The 18,214-nt window shown below is 40.2% G+C and overlaps 2 protein-coding genes across 7 annotated transcripts in view; both read left to right on the top strand.

Moving 5' to 3' along the window:
* The first annotated feature begins 1,568 nt into the window (after positions 1–1,568).
* LOC140853319 (isoamylase 3, chloroplastic-like) overlaps positions 1,569–18,214 on the top strand; it is an 18,913-nt gene continuing 2,267 nt past the window's right edge. Inside the window, exons 1-5 of the mRNA XM_073247792.1 lie at positions 1,569–1,787; positions 12,232–12,280; positions 12,369–12,443; positions 13,856–14,013; positions 17,643–17,733. Of these exons, the coding sequence (XP_073103893.1) occupies positions 1,630–1,787; positions 12,232–12,280; positions 12,369–12,443; positions 13,856–14,013; positions 17,643–17,733 (531 nt within the window). The 5' untranslated portion in view covers positions 1,569–1,629. The remainder of the gene's footprint in view (positions 1,788–12,231; positions 12,281–12,368; positions 12,444–13,855; positions 14,014–17,642; positions 17,734–18,214) is intronic.
* On the top strand, positions 6,855–9,719 carry LOC140853344 (uncharacterized). Of its 6 annotated transcripts, none has more exons than XM_073247852.1 (3): positions 6,855–7,103; positions 7,167–8,287; positions 8,751–9,719. In XM_073247852.1, exons 2-3 carry the CDS (start codon positions 7,930–7,932, stop codon positions 9,446–9,448), a joined length of 1,056 nt encoding a protein of 351 aa, XP_073103953.1. In that variant the 5' UTR covers positions 6,855–7,103; positions 7,167–7,929; the 3' UTR covers positions 9,449–9,719. The 6 variants fall into 6 exon arrangements, with proteins under 6 accessions (XP_073103953.1, XP_073103955.1, XP_073103952.1 ...); XM_073247854.1 differs by having other exon boundaries at positions 6,855–7,742; positions 7,871–8,287; XM_073247851.1 differs by having other exon boundaries at positions 6,855–7,742; positions 7,823–8,287.

The raw sequence follows: 18,214 nt of genomic DNA, 5'->3' as shown, positions 1-18,214 counted from the left end.
ATCTACCACAATCACTCAAACGAGTACAAAGCAGAAGAGCTTCCTTAAAGCTTCACATTATCTGTTTTTTTTTGGTAAAAAGCTGCATATTATCTGTTTGAACCAGCCTTGCCTGACATCTGATGGTGAGAAGGCCAGCGCAAAGATACAAATTTCCTTACCTAAGCTGCACTCCATGTATCCCACTTCAAGGTCGTGAACTCTTCTTTTCGTTTTTTCCCGGCCACGTACGCCCTCCGGAAGCCGAGATGCTCGTGAAACGGTGAGATCTGGTTGACTTAATAGCCATATATAAGATAGTATAAAGTAAATTATCCTAACCTCTCTTGTTGAGATAATTACGCGACCCCATCCAACAATTCGAATGTATATATAACCTCCACATCAAGTATAAAAAATTAAAATTAAAAAAATAAATTATAAAATATTTTAATTTTTTTGAAAAATTAAATAATAATAATAATATTAATAAAAATTATCAGATATATTGATAATTTATTTAACAAAAAAATTATTCAATGAAGTCATGTATTGATGTATATAGTAAAAGTTAGATAGTAATTTTACTATGATATTTTTTATAATATTTTATTATAAAAAATATTATAAATATTATATATTATAATTTTATATTTTTTAAAAAATATTATTTTATTTTTTTTCTTTCTTTTTCATGGTTCCTCCACTAGTCTCCCTCCTTCTGCTTCTCCATGCCCATGCTCACTTTCCGATGCCATCTCGACTGCTTCGAATGGTCCTCTACCCACAACTCTTTCTTCTCAGCTTTCGGTCCGCGGCTCCTCCATCTCCCTCCATCAGTGACTTCTTTGCATCTCGTGCTCACCCACGGCTTGTCCATCCCTCCATCCGCCCGTGGTCCCCTCCCCTTCACCCAAAGTGCCTGTCGATCCTCTGCCCTCGATCCACAACCTCCTACCCCCACCTCCCTCGGTGCCCTCTGCACGCACCCGCATTCCCCCCTCCCATATTCTCGCAGCTTCCGTGTGTTGTTCGCGCCCTTCGTGCACTCACGGGTTCTCCACCCACGATCACCCCTCCACTGGCGATCGCGGCTCCTTCACCCACGGCTCCTTCGTCTTTGCTGGTTAGAAAAAAATTTTGAAAAAAAATTTAATTTAATTATAAAAATTATTATCAATTTAATATTAAAATATTTTTGATTTTTAAAATATTTATCAATTATATATATAAATATTTTAATTTATTAAAATCCGGATGATATATCTTTCATCTAACCGTCGGAAATATATAAATAATAAAAGGTTGAAATATTTTTTGAAAGAGGGTAACAAAATTTTAAAAATATAAATTTTTAAGATTTTGTATAGAATATGTAATTATCTCAAATTTTGGGGGAGATCACTGTAATTTAATTTATTAAAAGAAATTTATTTATGTGTGAGGTTAAAAAACCACAACCGCACGCGTGTCCACACAGCCCACGTGGGTTGTCACGTTTAGCAAGGCAAACCACTCCGCCACCCGTCCTCCTGGGGCCGGTCTCGGAATCCGATCCCCTTTTTTGTACGTCAGAATATAATCCTTCGCTCATTCTTTTCTTCTCTCTTTTGGGCTCTTTTTCTTTCTCTCTCTCTTTTTCTTTCTTTCATGGAATCTCTTCTTTTCCCAGTCCTAGGCCAAGGAATAAAGGCTTCGCCGGGGTTCGGTTCCAGTACTAGAAGCGATGCTCGACTGCTCGCATCCGCGGCTTTTCTCTCCGGGCCTTCGGCGCTTCGTTATTCGCCTCCATTCCGATTCGAAATGGGGTAACGTTTTCCGGTTTCTGTCTTTTCCTCTGTTCGAATTAATTTATTCTGGATTTTTTGATGGGACTTTGGATCTGTACTTGGATTCTGATTCTTTTGAATTGGTTCTGTGGGTGTTTTTCTTTTTCTCTTTTTGAAGGAAATGATGGGCGACCAATCTAATTTATAACTCCGTGGGGTGTTGGAGTTATATGGATTTGCTTGTGTTTTATTTGAATCTCTGAACCCATTTGGTTTTAGTCCTGCCTAGAATCGGATAGTGTTCCTATATCTTATGACCGAGTATTTTCAAGATTTTAGCCTTCTGAAGGAGTATGGGTCTTCACAAGGTTAGAGAGAACTGAAACATAGGGTTCTGACCGAGCAATTTGCAGCTTTAAAAGAGAAATGTGATGACAGACGGTGATTTGGAGTAAGGCTTAGATGTGCTGGAGTGAATGGATGTTGGTGTACAGTTGAAGTCAACGATTTAAGTACCATTTATATTGCTCTGTGGTGGTTATACTGGATCGTACTGGTATCGTCACACCTAGCGTACATAATGTGCTACCGACATTTTACCTCTACTCTACAATGCTGGCACCAAGAGGTGTACGGTGTACTGTATCGATACCGTAGTGTAGCATATTGGTGTATACCTGTACATGGTACTGCACCTTTATTTTACTATGCTGGCACCAACAGGTGCGCCAAGTGTAGTTACAGTACTTAATTATGTCAGGCCATACTGCATTGGGAAGGTATTGGTATAGGTATAGGCATTGATACTTCATCCGCTGGTTGAAATTTTGTATGCCTCTTGGAATATGCTGTTTTTTGGTTACCATGATACGGTGTTTATTTTGAGCGATGTGAATGATTGAGGCATTTGCTGGTAAATTGGTTGACTAAGCGGACTTTTCACTTGAACAACTCAAGACAGAACTTGGTGGAGTAGCATATTTGCTGGGTGACTTGCATTGGAATTGGTCAAACATTCTCGGTTATTGAGAGAAAGAAGCAAAACCTCGCTCTCTGTGTGTGTGTGTGTCTGTGTGTTTTTTCTTTTCTTTTCGTTTTTTTGGGGTGGGGAGGTAGGGGGGGCGGGGAGAGGATGTTTCATGTTGATCTTTCTGCCAAATGCCAAACATGACGGAAGCTGGTAGTATAATTCTCAGGTAATTAAAATATAACATGACAATTAAACAACAATTATCGCTTGGAGCTGTCAAACTCATTTTAGATGGCATCAGATGATCATAATGCTGATGACATTGGCATCAGGAAGAATATTTTTGAGTATACATTCTCTTTTATATTGGAAACTATTTGATGGCAGTCAGTTTCAAATTTTATATTAGTATGTAGCTCTTTCAACCATAATGGTTTATAAACTATGAACAACTAAGTAAACAAAATGTGGCTCTGTATCAAAACATTTTCTCTTATTTTGGAACCATATTGTTTTTTGGTTCATTGTATTGATCAAGGTGCTGAATACACAAGTAGGAATAAGACATATCATGTCTATGTCAAACATACAAATTTGTGACACAATTGGATATAGGACATATTTGAGAGTCTGTTGCTGCAATGGAAGAAGATCTGAACTAATGACCTATTAGACATTATGGTGTAGAGCCAAAGGATCGAGACAACCTATAGGGAGTTTGGTATGAATTAGTCATTCTGGATCCCTTCATGAGTCTAGAAGAGATGCTTGGTGCCCCTTCTTATGATGCCTGATTCCACGTATATTGTAGTCGATTTTTTCAGTTTGACACCCTATTACTTTTATTGATTGACATAAAAAAAGTAGAAGTAGACTGTAATGCTATGCACATGTAAGGGTGTTTGACTTTTTTTCTTATAGCTTTTGTTTGGATAAGTAAATTAGTGTCCCTTCCTGAATTTGGAAAACTGGTTGATTTGTATTGAATTGAAGGTGAAATGGCTTATAGGTGTCGGGGTATTTACCACCCAAACTGCTAGACCTAGGTTGAGTGGTTGGGCGTGGCTTGAGCTTCGTTTGCCTCGAACAAACTCATTCAAATGAGAACCAAGAGCTATGCCCAAGTATCTTTGAGGATGGGATTTTATGTCCACTCTCTTCTTCTTTTCCACTATTTGAAGGTAGAAGAAAGAGGAAGGGGGACAATGCTTAGGGTTGATTTTGTGTTGAATCATCCCTCAAATTTGCAATTTTGGAACTGGAAATTCCTTCTAGTTGGGCAATGGTGTTGCTAAAACCTTTTTTGTAACTCACTAAAAATCTAATCAAAATATTGTATTTAATTGGAAAAATCAAAGGAAAACTCTATTAAAATTTTAATAGAACTTGTTTGCTCTTTAAATTTATTCTTAGAACATGAAATTAATATTAAACAAATTTGGGTGTTGTGGATTGAACCTCGAAATCTGCAAATAAAACTAATGTAAATCTGAAAACAACCAAGAAAAATGGTGCTTTTTTGGCTGATTTTCGGATATGTTATTAAGAGAGCATTGATCTACATCCCCACCTCAATAATTATTTTAGCTTTCAATATATTGAATTATTTTTCATAAAAATTAATTTTTAGATAATATTAAGCTACAATTTTTTTGGAGAAATGGTTTCATGCATGGAATGCCGAACCAATCCGAACGGGACAGTTCGGAGCGTACCAAATTGTACAGTCAGTTTGTTAGTGCGGTTTGGGCATTCGATTCAGAATGCCGGTGAAAATGAAGCAAGAGAGAAGGAAAGAGAGGAAGAGAGAGGGGGACAAAAGGAGAGGAAAAGTGTTAGGGATGCATTTGTGGGGCAAACTTATCAGCATCGAGTCAGGAAGAAGGGCGCAGATACTGTGCATGGGAAGGAGGGAATTATGCCAGCACAGCAGGAGGTTAAGTTGGTTTTAGATTTTGCTGTATCAGGATTTGGTCAAGGATTCTGCTCAAGGCGAACTACTTGCTTATGTTTCAAATAAAGACTTGCTGAGCTATCTTGTTGTTACGCTCAGAAGTCCTATTCCTATGGGATTGTGTTATATTTTAATTTCATTGTATTCATGTCTATTTAAAGCCTCAGTTGATGAATAAGACATTCAAGTAGAATTTTCTTCAAAAATAGAAAGCACAAGGTTTGTGGGGTTCCCTCAGACAAGCCCCCACCCACTCTCACGGTAGGTTCCACAAAGAAAGGGCGTAACATTAACAAGGCAAAATCATCCATTTCGGAGGAAGATTATCCCGTTCGTCATCCCTTAACGCGATCCTTGGCCCGTTCCCATAACATCTTGGTATCAGAGCAAGGCGTTATGGGAGAACTCATCAACAATCAAGATCGGCTGGAGGTCCTCCTCCAACGAATGGAGCAATGAATGGAGCAGCGAATGGAGGCCCAACGACAACAGTCTGATGCCCGAATGGAAGAATTAGCCCACCATCTATTAGAGATGCAGAAGAAGAATACTCTCGATCCCCACATTGGGTATGACACAGGGAGTAGTAATAGTTAGCATGCCCTCGTCACCAAGCTGAGGAACGACAGGGTGTAAATCTCATTCCTAGGTATGCCAAACTAGATTTTCCTACTTATGATGGTTCTGATGACCCTTTGGGATGGCTTAATTGTTGTGAATAGTTTTTCGGAGTCAACGGACTAATGAAGCTGATAAGGTTGGGCTGGTTGCATTTCACATGTCTGGGAACGCTCAGCTTTGGTTTTATTATCGAATTGAGCTCGAAGAACCTGATCTATCTTGGGACACGTTTAAAAGCTACTGCCATATGAGGTTTGGTCCACCGCTCCGGAGCAACCCTCTGGGCGAATTGGTCAATCTCAAACAGACTGATTCGGTGGATGACTACGAATAGCAGTTTCAAGCCTTACTCGCCTGAGCCACCACGGTGCAACCAAACCAGCAAGTTGATTTGTTTACTGTCGGGCTGTCAGAGGGACTAAAAGTAGACGTGGAACTTCAAAACCCACCCAATTTAGTTACTGCCATGAGCTTAGCAAGGGCATTTGAGAGGAGACATCAAGGGGGCACCACCGGGAGTAGCAGGCGGATTTCATCGACCTGGTCTGTGGAGAGGTCGGGATCATTTGCAGCCCCTGCCTCGTCTCGCATGACCAAACCCCCACATAGTGCGGCAACAAGCAGCGTTAGGAGCACCCCAGCACCGTTCTTCAAGAGACACACGGTCGGAGATGGCGGAACGCCGTGCAAAAGGTTTGTGCTTTAACTGTGATGAACCTTACTCTTTTGGTCACCAATGCAAAAGACTTTTTTGGCTCAAGATGGAAGATTGGCCCGAGAATGAAGGAGTTGAGGAACAAGCGGAAGAAAAGGAGCCCGAATTTTCTCTTCATGCCATCTCTAAGAAGCATCATTCTCACACCATGCCGCTAAGGGCTAGAGTTGGAGGCTGGCCACTATTGGTTCTGGTCGACTCGGGTAGCATTACACAACTTCATCAGTGAAGTAGCGTTTCACCGGCCTAAATTTGCCTTTGCAGCGTCATGAAGGACTGCAAGTCTTGGTGGTTAATGGTGAAAAAATCCCAAGCAAGGGACTTGTGTAGAGAAGTTTCCCTTCAAGTTGAATCTGACTCAATTGTGGCAGATTTGTATGTCATACCGTTGGGAGGCTTTGATCTTGTCCTAAGGGTCAAGTGGCTGGAAACCCTAGGGCCATATTATGGGACTTCTCTTCTCTGACTATGATTTTCCAAGTTGTAGGGAGGCATCTCATGTTGCATGGGAATCAGTCTCAAGGAGGACCAAAGGTGCTGACTATGCAGAAAGAGCCAGAGACATTATCTCAGCTAGGGGAGCTTGTAACCGAGTTTTCTGATCTTTTAAGGAGCCCACAGATTTGCCCCCAATTCGGAACTGCGACCATCAAATTTGTTTGCTCCCAGGAACCAGTCCGGTGGTGGTTCGGCCTTATCGATATCCGCACCTTCAAAAAGATGAGATTGATAAGCAATGTGACACCATGCTTCGGCAAGGGATCATTCAGCCTAGCCGATCACCATTTTCCTCTCCCATGCTGTTGGTACCAAAATGGGATGGAACATTGCGATTTTGCATAGATTACTGAGAGCTTAATGCCCGTACAGTGAAAGATAAATTCTCAATTTCCGTGGTGGGGGAGCTTCTTGATGAACTTCATGGTGCTAGGTACTTTTCCAAGTTGGACCTTCGTTCTGGGTGTCATCAAGTGCGAATGGACAAGGCGGATGTGGAGAAGACTGCTTTCAGGACACCATGGGCATTTCGAATTCCTGGTTATGCCATTTGGCTTAACAAATGCCTTGTCAACATTTCAGGCCCTTATGAATGAGGTATTCCAGCAATACCTTCGCAAGTTCATTTTGTTGTTTTTTTGATGACATTTTGGTTTACAGCAAGTCATGGGAAGAGCACCTCCATCACCTGCGAATTGTCTTTGAGCTGTTGTGAAGTCATCACCTCTTTCTCAAAAAATCAAAATGTTCATTTGGAGAGCCACAAGTTGCTTACCTTGGACATGTGATCACCGAAGCTGGGGTGTCCATGGATAAAGAGAAGGTCCAAGCAATCTTGGAATGGCCTACACCGCATTCAGTTAAGGCTTTAAGGGGGTTTCTGGGCCTTGCGGGTTACTACCGCAAATTTGTGAAGGGATATGGCACCATCGCAGCTCCTCTGGCTGCATTGTTGCGCAAAAATTCATTCCAGTGAAGCGAAGCCATGGCAGCTGCATTTCAGTCCTTGAAGACAGCCTTGACAAAAGCTCTAGTCTTAAGGTTACCTGACTTCTTCGATAACTTTGTTGTTGAGTGTGATGCTTCAGGTGGCAGTGTAGGGGCGGTTTTCAAAAGGGCAGCCAGTGGCCTTGTATGGCAGGAAACTAGCGGACCGGCATCACAAGCTGGCAGCGGATGAGTGGGAATTGATTGGGCTAGCCATGGCTATGCAACATTGGAGGCCTTATCTTTGGGGTCGGTCCTTCGTCGTTAAAACTGACCATTATAGCCTTAAATACTTGCTAGAGCGGCATCTTACAACTCCTTCACAGCAGCATTGGGTGAGCAAGCTTCTAGGCTTTGATTTCTGGGTGGATTACCAGGCGGGTCTTCTCAACAAGGCTGCGGATGCTCTTTCACGACGCGACACTGAGCTGGAGCAATGCTGTGCCCTATCCATGTCGGTCGTCCCTTTGTTCGATTCGGTGCGGGAAGAGGTGGAAGCCACAGAGTCTTTGAAGATGCTGAGGGATCGCATTTTGCAGGGCCAAGAGGAGGGTCCCTGGTTGGTGCACGAGGGCCTTGTTTACTCAGGGATCGTGTCTATTTATTTTCTTCATCACCTTTGATATCTTCTGTTTTGGCGGTAGCACATGATGGAGCCCATGAAGAGATTCAAAAGATGCTCCAAAGGGCTCAACAGGACTTTTATTGGCATGGGATGAAGTCCACGGTTAGAGAATATGTGGTAGCTTATTCGGTTTGTCAAAGGAACAAGGTGGAGCTTCTGCATCCTGCAGGTTTGCTACAGCCTCTGGATAACCCTCATCATATTTGATCTAATATTTCCATAGATTTTATTGATGGTCTTCCGAAGTCAGGAGGCAAAACAGTGCTCTTTGTGGTGGTTGATAGGTTCTCCAAATATGTCCATTTCATCCATTAGCTCACCCGTACACAGCTACCTCGGTTGTGCATGTCTTTTTCTCTAAAATTTTTCGGTTGCATGGCCTCCCTGAGTCTATTGTGAGTGATTGGGATGTGGTCTTTACAAGCCATTTTTGACGAGAGTTGTTCCATTTGTTCCAAGATAACTCTCTCCTCTACTTATTATCCTTAGACAGATGGGCAAACTGAGGTGGTCAATCGCACCGTCGAAATGTATCTGCGATGCTTGGTTGGTGACAAGCCAAGGCGATGGGTGGATTGGATTCCATGGGCTGAATACTGTTATAACATCTTGTTCCACTCTTCTCTCTGCAGTACACCATTCCGAGTGGTCTATGGAAGGGATCCACCTCGACTTCTTTCTTACGTCTCTGGATCCTCTAAAGTTGATGCTATGGATCAGGCTCTCCAGGATCGTGATGAGGTGCTGCAACTCATTCGGGGAATGCCTTCAGCAAGCCCAACACCGTATGAAGGTTCAGTATGACAAGGGGAGGCAAGACCTTAGTTTTGCTTTAGGTGCATGGGTTTGGTTGCGTTTGCAACCTTACAGGCAAATGTCAATTGCGGGTCTCAGAAGAACCAAGCTCACTCCAAGGTATTTTGGTCCTTACCAAGTTCTCCATTTGGTGGGATCAGTCACATACCAGCTAGCTCTACCACCCAATGCCAAGCTTCATGACATTTTTCATGTCTCCCTTCTCCAGCCATACCATGGTGATCCTCCTACTTCCACACCTCCCTTACCTTCCATAGTTGATCGCCGTGTGACTCCACAGCTTGCCTCCATTTTGTGTGCCCAATTGAACTGTGGACATTGGGAAGTACTGGTTCTTGGGCAGGGCTACCCAGAGACTGATGCTACGTGGGAATCTGTATCTTCATTCTGGGCTGCCTATCCTTCCTTTGAGCTTGAGGACAAGCTCTTTGTCCAAGCGGGGAGTGATGTTAGGGTCCTAGGGATGCATTTGTGGGGCAAACTTATCAGCGTAGAGTTAGGAAGAAGGCCGTAGATATCGTGCATGGGAAGGAGGGAATTATGCCAGCACAGCAGGAGGTTAAGTTGGTTCTGAATTTTGCTGCATGAAGATCTGATCAAGGATTCTGCTCGAGGCGAACTACTTATGTTTCAAATAAAGACTTTATTGAGCTGTCTTGTTGTTATGCTCAGAAGTCCTATTCCTATGGGATTGTGTTACATTTCAATTTCGTTGTATTCATGTCTATTTAAAACCTCAGTTGATGGATAAAACATTCAAGTAGAATTTTCTTCAAAAAAAGAAAGCATGAGGTTTGTGGGGTTCCCTCAAATGAGCGTCCATCCACTCTCATGATAGGTTCTGCAAAGAAAGGACATAACATTAACAAGGCAAAATCATCCACTTTGGAGGATGATTTTCTCGTTCGTCATCCCTTAACGCGATTCTTGGCCCGTTCCCATAACAAAAAGGTTGGTGGTGGCCTACCAAGGCCATCGAAGCCTTTGAGGCTTCGCTCTCCTTCGTGAGAGAAGGATAGAGAGAGATAAAGAGGGGGAGGGAGAGGAATGAACTGAGGGAATGTGATGGGGTTGATTTTTGCCGTTCGGGGGCCTTAGTAGCCCTCCGATGGCCTTCCTGTCACCTTTCCCTTGATCTATTCCTCTTCCTCCTCCATCTCTCTCTATCTCTCTCTCTATTTTTCTCTCGTAGAGAAGGCTGGAGCCCTGAAGGCCTTTGCGGCCCTTCGAGGGTCTTTATGGCCCTTCGGTGGCCATCATTGGCGTCTTTGCCGGCCTCCCTTTCCTTTCCTTCCTCTCTCTCCCTCTCCCCTTTCTCTCTTTTCCTCTTTGGTTCTCCCTTTCTCCTGCATTTGTTTTCGTATCGGTTCAAGTCTGGTACGGTCCAGTACAGGCACATACCAACCTGTATCGCCAACTGACTGGTACGAGTCCAGTTTTGAGTTGGCGAACATTGGTTTTTTGTCCGTGCTAGTGATGTGCATATTCAACAAAAAATTGGATCATGATGGATGTGACTTATCCATGCTCCGTTTCACCTAAGTCTGAAATTAGTGTAAATTTCAAGTCAACCTGATGAAAGCACCTCTTTTTAGGTTGATTTTTTTATCTGTTGTGTGCATGAGACCAATCTACAGAAGATCTTAAAAATTAATTTAAAAATTACTTTGAATTTAGAGATATGATAATTTGAATTAATTATTTAAAAATTAAAGATTAGTATTTGAAAAAAGTACAAGTATATTTTTATGTAATTAAACACCATTTATGGAGATAGATAAATGCGTTCACAAAACCTTTTTGACCAGTTATCTACATTGTAATTAAAATTGTGATAGTGTTTGTAGATGTTATTTGATCACACAACATAAGGTGAATGCACTAATGAAACATGTGTGTAATTCATGGTTTGCCTTACCGGCATGTACCATCTTGTACTGTGTGTGTTATACCATACCATACTGGTACCGAACCGGGATTTAGTATGTCGAATCAACCCCAGTATTGGACATATTGATGCTGCACCAACATGGTACCATATGGGTTTAAGTACTGAGACAATGAACCTTGCTGTAATGAATTTGCTCTTCAAGCCTTGGTATAAAGTTATATATCAAGAAAATGGTGCTACTGATTTTGACATGCATAGAAGACCATGACTAGGTCAAACAACTCAAAAACAGCTTTAAGACTAGAAACATTATAAGAATGTGAAACCAGATTTTGAAAGCCAGATAAGTCCATAGCAAGGATGTGGGGCCATATCTCTTTGTATACGGCTCAGCTCAGCTCCCTTTGTTGGTACGGTCATTGGATTGGTGCATACTGTACAAACCAGGCCTTGTCTCCTGATGATGTGAACCTTGATTCCTTCACATCCCTTTGTTTGGCATCCTCTTGAGTCTTGAGTCCTGATGCAGCAATCCTGATGTAAAGGCTTTGTCCATGAAAAGATAGTACTCATGAAATGGTGGATCAAATTGAGATTATGACAAAGGAGTGTAACTCTTTCATGCTGCTAACTAGGTCTATGAGTTCCTCATGATTTTCATTTTGCATTAAAGGGTTGTAACAATAAGAAATATTTTTCTAGGTCAATTATTTTATGTGCTTTTACTTTTTGGTTTTCTGGTCTCTTGCTAGCCTACAAGAGAGATGATGTTGTGAAGAAAGGAAAGATATTTCGTCATAAAAATCAGAATGAACAAAAGTCCTCAATCCACTAGCTTGGAACTCTGCAGCTCACCCAGAGCTATAAGGCTGGGATAAATTGTTTCAGATAACTGTTTGCAATGATATTTAAAACAATAATGGTTTCTCCATTCTGAGGGACAACATGCTTCCATGTGGCCATCAGTGTTGTTTGAAAACCTGAAACTATGCCCACTCTTTAGGTAAATATGCTTGGTGTCTGTTTTTGGACAGTCATGCAAACCTTACCTATGGTGGTTCTAGTAGGTTTGTAATTCTCACAAGTTGCTTACAGTCAGTAGTTCCTTTGTAATTACAATGCATGGTGGTAATGAAGTTGTTTCTATAGTTTATGCTTTAATACATTGATGCCTCTGCAACAGAATACCCTCATTCTTGGATATGTCTTTTGCTTTATTTCCTTCTCTGTGTTGAAATGTTCCAACTTATTTCCTTTGCATTCGAATGTTCCAGCAAGTTGATGTTTCTTTTTTGATATGCCCTTTGGTTTCTTCTTACATTTGGCAAATGGCAACATGCTGGAATATCTTGTCTAGAAGTATTTTTTTTGGGATTTTATCTTGTGTTTTATTTAATGCTATGCAGAGTGAGATTGAGCAAAGCAGCTTCCAGGTGGCGAAGAAAATTCGGCAAGGCATCTCTCTCTCCCCCTTCTCTTCAATAACTATTTGTTGATTAAATCTTATTTTCCAACTCATTTGGAAAGAGAATTCTTGACATAGTTAAGACGAAGAGATCCTGTTGAGCGTACAACCAGAAATGTGTATGACCAACATGTTCAAGAAAGTATGGTGAAGGTATGATGAGTTTATTGGCTTCTTTCTGGTTAATTTTTCCCTTTGTTTGTTTTTGAAGTCTCCTCATTATCTCACCTTTTTTTTGCAATCACTGTACACATTTTTGATGCTATCAGGATCTTGATTGTGCTTATGGTGATCACTTCTTCTGAGATGCTATTTCTAGGCATTGCAGTTTTGGATATACTAACTACAGATACTAGATCTGAACATATGTCGTGTCCAGACAATGGTTGACATCTTTTGATAACCGAAGAAAGAAAAGAGATTGGTAAATGAGAATGAAACAGTCTGATTAATTATTTGATACGTAGAAGCATTGGACTCTATCTCTTCTCATCAGAGGAGATAAGGCATGTCTGATTAATTTTTTCCTCTTCATGCCAGTGATGGCTTCAGTGTTCGGACCCAGCCACATGAGGCTGGACTCCAAACCTAAACGGATATAATACTATTCTAGCATATTGTACTTATAAACTATCAAACACAATCTTGATGGTAAAAAATTATGACACACTCTCATCTTTCCAATATTGTAACAAGGACATAATTGATATGAGTAATTTGAGTAGAGTACTTTGTAAATGAAGCAGAACCAACTTCATCACATATCTCTTCTCATCTCCATGATCCTTGAAGTATGATTATTCAACAACTATGAGGATTTTAAAGTCAAAAGCATCACTTATTTAACTATCGGAAATAGGGCTTTGCATCTCTCTCTCTCTCTCTCTCTCTCTCTCTCTCTCTCTCTATATATATATATATATATATATATATATATATATATATATATATATATATATTATATATATATATATATATATATATATATATATATATACACGTACATATATATATATTTATATATTTCTTTATTTGATACTTGCAATGGAGTAGATTCAACTTGTTTTTCATTGCAGTGAAGTGCGAGAAATATTTCTGGAATAGAAGGGTCCTCCTTGAACCTATCCTAATCAATGAAAAAGCTTAGATGGAGGTTTTAGTAATTGTACAGAGGTAAATTGTAGGCACCATGGACTGGTTCTGCGACATATCATGGTGTTATGCCATTTTGGCTGAATATGCATACCCATGTTCAAATGATAACATGGTGCATATTGTATGACAATGATATGGTCTGACATTTCTAAACCTTCCCAAATTGTGGATAGATCAGATAATCTTGTAATTATGTCTAAATTTTATGACTTTCATATTTCTATTGGAAAAGCATGGTGTGCAATATCTGTAATAATGGCATGCATCATTGGTAATGCTTCACTTATTTATGTATAAGTCGTCGAACTATGAAATGCAAGAGCACTTCTATTTACGTCTAAGAAATAATATTTAGCATGCTAATTTTATGCTGGACTGTTTCTAAGACCGTTATCATAGTGCCACAATAGGAAAAAGCTTCCCCAGTTTTGGAAAGTGGCATTCCATTGAAATATTCTCCTGGCAAGGCTTTCCCTCTTGGAGCATCAAAAGTTGAGGATGGAATAAATTTTGCTCTTTTTTCTCAACATGCTTCTTCAGTCATACTTTGCTTGTCAGTTCCAAAGAGGTAGCAATTCCACATGCTTATTTTTCAAAAAAAATTATGCTCTTTCTATATCTGCTTTTGAGAATCCCAATAAGTTTCTTTCACTATACAAATTTTATTTACTTAAAAAATGCTGAATTTATGCTGTTTATGTATTAAATGCTAGAGTATGATATAGGAAAATTATCAGTCTATCGAAACATCAGCTGCATGTGAAGATCCAAAGGCTTGGGCTTGCTTAACATAGTCAGATTTTACATGCTTTTGTTACATGACATTCTTTTCCTCCCCCACCTTTAATCAATGTTCTCTGTGTTTTTTTTTTCATTTCCATAACTTTCATGATTAACAGTACATTGATCTAATAAATGAACTTCCAATTTTACCTTGAATGGCCTTGTTATCTATGTTCTTGGGATGTAACAGAGAACTAGTTGAGATGATTTCATTTTAGTTTTGTGTTTGAAATAATATTATACTGAGATTGAGTAGGAGAAATGGCGTGGCAACTATGGGCAACCAGGTGAATGAAATTAAAGGGCTTGAGAAGAAAACATTTAATTGTTGCAAGAAGGAAGGTGTGAACCATTCATGTTAACAACTTGCATATCCTGAAAGTAAAGCAAACACTCCTTCATACTGAATATGACTATCTAAATCATTGAAATGGCTGCAGAAATGACTTTACCTCACTGAGTTAAAGATGGAATGTGGCTTAGACAATGAAAAGCTTTTAAAGATGAAAGACCTTATTGAGTTAAAAAAAAAATTGGTACCACTTTGTGCAAGCTCAAGCTAAAAGACAATTGAACATCACTGGCTTAATATCTGCATTCATGCATGATTCATCTCATTAAATCTTAATGGTGCATGCTTGTATTTGGACAATATTTAGTTTTTTACGAAAATTGTCATATGGACACTGTATCTCTAAATTTCATTCTTTTTTGGTTTGTTAATTAATTGCGAATTACACTACATGCTGGAACAAGCAGCCAGCTCTGTCCATGTACACAAAATCTAAGAGCTGTCAGGGAAATTCACGATCCCAAAAGTTCGCTTCCTCATGTGATGCCCCAAAAGGAGTGAGCTAGTCCACGAATTGGGTTGCCTCCTTATACACACACGAATACCCCTATAAGAAGTGAAAAAGTCTAAACAGTAAATAACTTCCCACAGCATCAATGCATTTGGTGTTATTGTGGAAATCTGAGTGTGTGATTAAGCCAGTCAATCACCATGATGGTATTCCCCTCGAGCTAGTTGTGGAAGCTAGTATAACGTTATATGTCCACTGGACACCTTGCCAGGCTGGTCGGAGCTTAGCAAGAGGCTCGGAGACACTGCAGATACAAACTGCGGCAACAACGTGCTTTTTCCTTGAATGATTCCACAAAAGGAAACTAATATTGATCAAGAAGTTGAGCATCAAAATTCATTTTCTATATGTAGTGAGTGGGGTACCCTACTAAAATGGAAGAGTTTTGGGTTATGCTTGGTTGCTTATGGTGCAAGGATAATCTAGTGCGCTAGCATTGTGGATAATAGATAAAGTTAAGAAAGACATGGATTAAACTAAAGATATTAAGCACAACAAAATTTCATTCAGGTGGATTAGATAAATTTTTGGCAAGATGTCCCTATAGTGGCAATGAATTCACCAACGAGGATGATGGTTCTCAAAGCAAGAAGCCACGGTGAAGGAGCTTGACTAGAGTGGAAGACCTCATTTCGGGTCTGCTAGTTAAGGAAACTCACATATACGATAGCAACTTGACATCTAATCTAGGTTTGCCATATCGCTATCCTAGTACCAGTGCGTGCCAACCGTATAGCGACGCTTGGTATACTGAACTGGGTATTGTATTGGGCATGCCAACACTATAATAGGATTGTACCGATATGAGGTTTGGTACCGAGATTGCGAACCTTGCATTTAACCTTATTAAGATGGCATTGGTATTGAGAGAGGTCGGTGATGAGCTTTGACAATGACATCCCTTGACATTCAGAGCCCAACAAGGTGTTGGTATAATGTCAAACTTGATGCACTCTTCATTGATGTCCTCTTCTTGTGTGTGGCCGAGAATGCATGATGGACTTGACAAGAGGCCATGTTGCACTAGAAAGGAGCGCATCAAAGGTGATGCCCAGTAGCTTTCCACCAAAACATGGCTATGCATGGATGAATAGGTTGCTTCCACACCCATGCATAGGGCTTTGAAGAAGCTACATCATCTGAGGTTTAGAGAAAACTCTGAAGTTGGTGGACAAATAACTCATTATCCTTGGATCCCAGATAACCGATTTAGCTAGTCCCTCATGGGAATGGGTCGTTGGAAATGTGATGGACCACAAGAGCAGGGAAATGCTGGGAAAATAGGTTGGCATGCCACCAATGGTCGGTTGTCCAAAGATCTCGAACCCACAAGTGTATCTGGTCAAGCTCATCACTGCAAGAGGGCTACTATTGGAGTGGGACTGTAGATTAATTGGGTTCAGCTAACACCGAATCCTAGACACCAGACCCACAAGCCAATGAAGGTGAGGCAAGATGTCATCCTTGATGTGATAGAGAGCTTTCCATATCCAAGAAGACTTTGGGGGTGATTGTATATGAGTGATCACAAGTTGTCAATGCAATATTTGTCGTAGGCAATGGTTAACCAATGATTTGGCTACTGGAAAAACTTGAGAGACAAATTTACCTAATATTTCCCAGTTGCAAAGCCAAAGATTTGTGATGCCTAGTCCACTGTGATGTGGCATGCACACATCATTGCCAAGCCACAAGATGAAGTTTCCTTGTGCTTGGGTCCTGCTTCATGAAAATGACCGCATATCTGCCTCTATATGATCCAGTAAATAAACAAGATCCTAGTTGTAAGACAAAGGCATGAAGAGACCAGTTGTTATTGGCTGAAGCAAGGTGACCCTACCTGCTATTGATAAAGCACACCACACCCAACCTTCATACCTATGCCTCACACATGATAATAGCTCAAAATCCCTGGCCAAAAGTCTCTTACCAGATATGGGACCCCAAGGTAGGTCCAAGTCTTCATATGATATGGCACTTCAAGGAGCTTCTAGAATCGTTGGTGATGTTGCGGATGATAGTAGGAGAACTGTACCATTAATTGAGGGTGAGCCTTTGGATCCAAAAACCAATCACAAATGCTGGATTGGTCCTCTCCTAAACACAAGACCCAGCCCTCTATTTGTTACACTAGGTGAAGTGGGCCCAGAAACCCTAGATTGATGAGGCCATTGGACAGCATGAACATCTGCTCTAGCTTCATATTTTTGATGATTCATGCATGCCATCTGGTTGCAATGTCATAGCTTGAACCATGAATTTGCACATTTACCATACACATGTTCATAACAAATAACAATATAGTCATAAGTTAGTTGGCCTTGCTTCATTTTTAGTTTTGGTTCTCGGCATGACTGGTGAATGAATTTTAGCAATCACCAATTATAGCTGTATATACAAATTTAAATTACTAGCATTTACTCTTTACTCTTTGGTGCCTTTTTTTTTGATTCCTTTTTTACTTTGCTTTTGAAAAATGTCCTCTTATGATCCAAGATTCCAAATTGCTCGAACTTTGTTGCCTTGATATCTTGAGTACTCATTGGCTTAGGCAAAATGTCGGTGAATATGGAGGCATGGTTGAAGTTGCATTGGATCCTCATAAGAACAAGACTGGTGACATATGGCATGTATGCGTGGAGGTAGTGACATCAAGGCATTATTTGAAAATTAGTACAAGTCAATAGCATAAATTCTTTTACTTATTGGTTGATTTGCACTATTTTCATTCTCTATTCTGTTCATCTATCATCAAGTCATGGTGGCCAAGCATAGCTATCTGATTATTGAATGTGGTTGACAGCTGGTAAAAAACATAGTTATCTTCATACGAACTTCTATTTTATGCATTCCTAAATGGTTATAAAGTCCAGAATTATTATTTTTGAATTACGTTATATTTTATATTTTTGGAGTTATCCTTCTTCCTTAATAGTGCGTGATGGTGTTTATTGGAGCATTGGAAAAGGTCAAAGTAATTGTAATATTGTAGTATTTGTCACTGTATGCTTGCTATGTTTATTAACTTATTTATGCTACTCAGGAGATCTGCAGTGCATATTGTATGCTGATCAGTTGTAATTTTTTTTTTACTGTTATCTAAGTGGGTGATGTAACTGAAAT

The sequence above is a fragment of the Elaeis guineensis genome, chromosome 13 (assembly GCF_000442705.2).
Source record: "Elaeis guineensis isolate ETL-2024a chromosome 13, EG11, whole genome shotgun sequence".
Taxonomy (NCBI): Eukaryota; Viridiplantae; Streptophyta; class Magnoliopsida; order Arecales; family Arecaceae; genus Elaeis; species Elaeis guineensis.
Note: the sequence above shows the minus strand (reverse complement) of the source record. Positions and strands in the feature narration are given on the sequence as shown.

Bases quoted from the DNA above. Each gene is read 5' to 3' on its own strand.
- LOC140853344 (XM_073247852.1), top strand. From the start codon at position 7,930: ATGCTGTGCCCTATCCATGTCGGTCGTCCCTTTGTTCGATTCGGTGCG. The intron at 8,288-8,750 runs GTTTGCTACAGC...TTCTCTCTGCAG, and splicing joins GGAGCTTCTGCATCCTGCAG to TACACCATTCCGAGTGGTCT.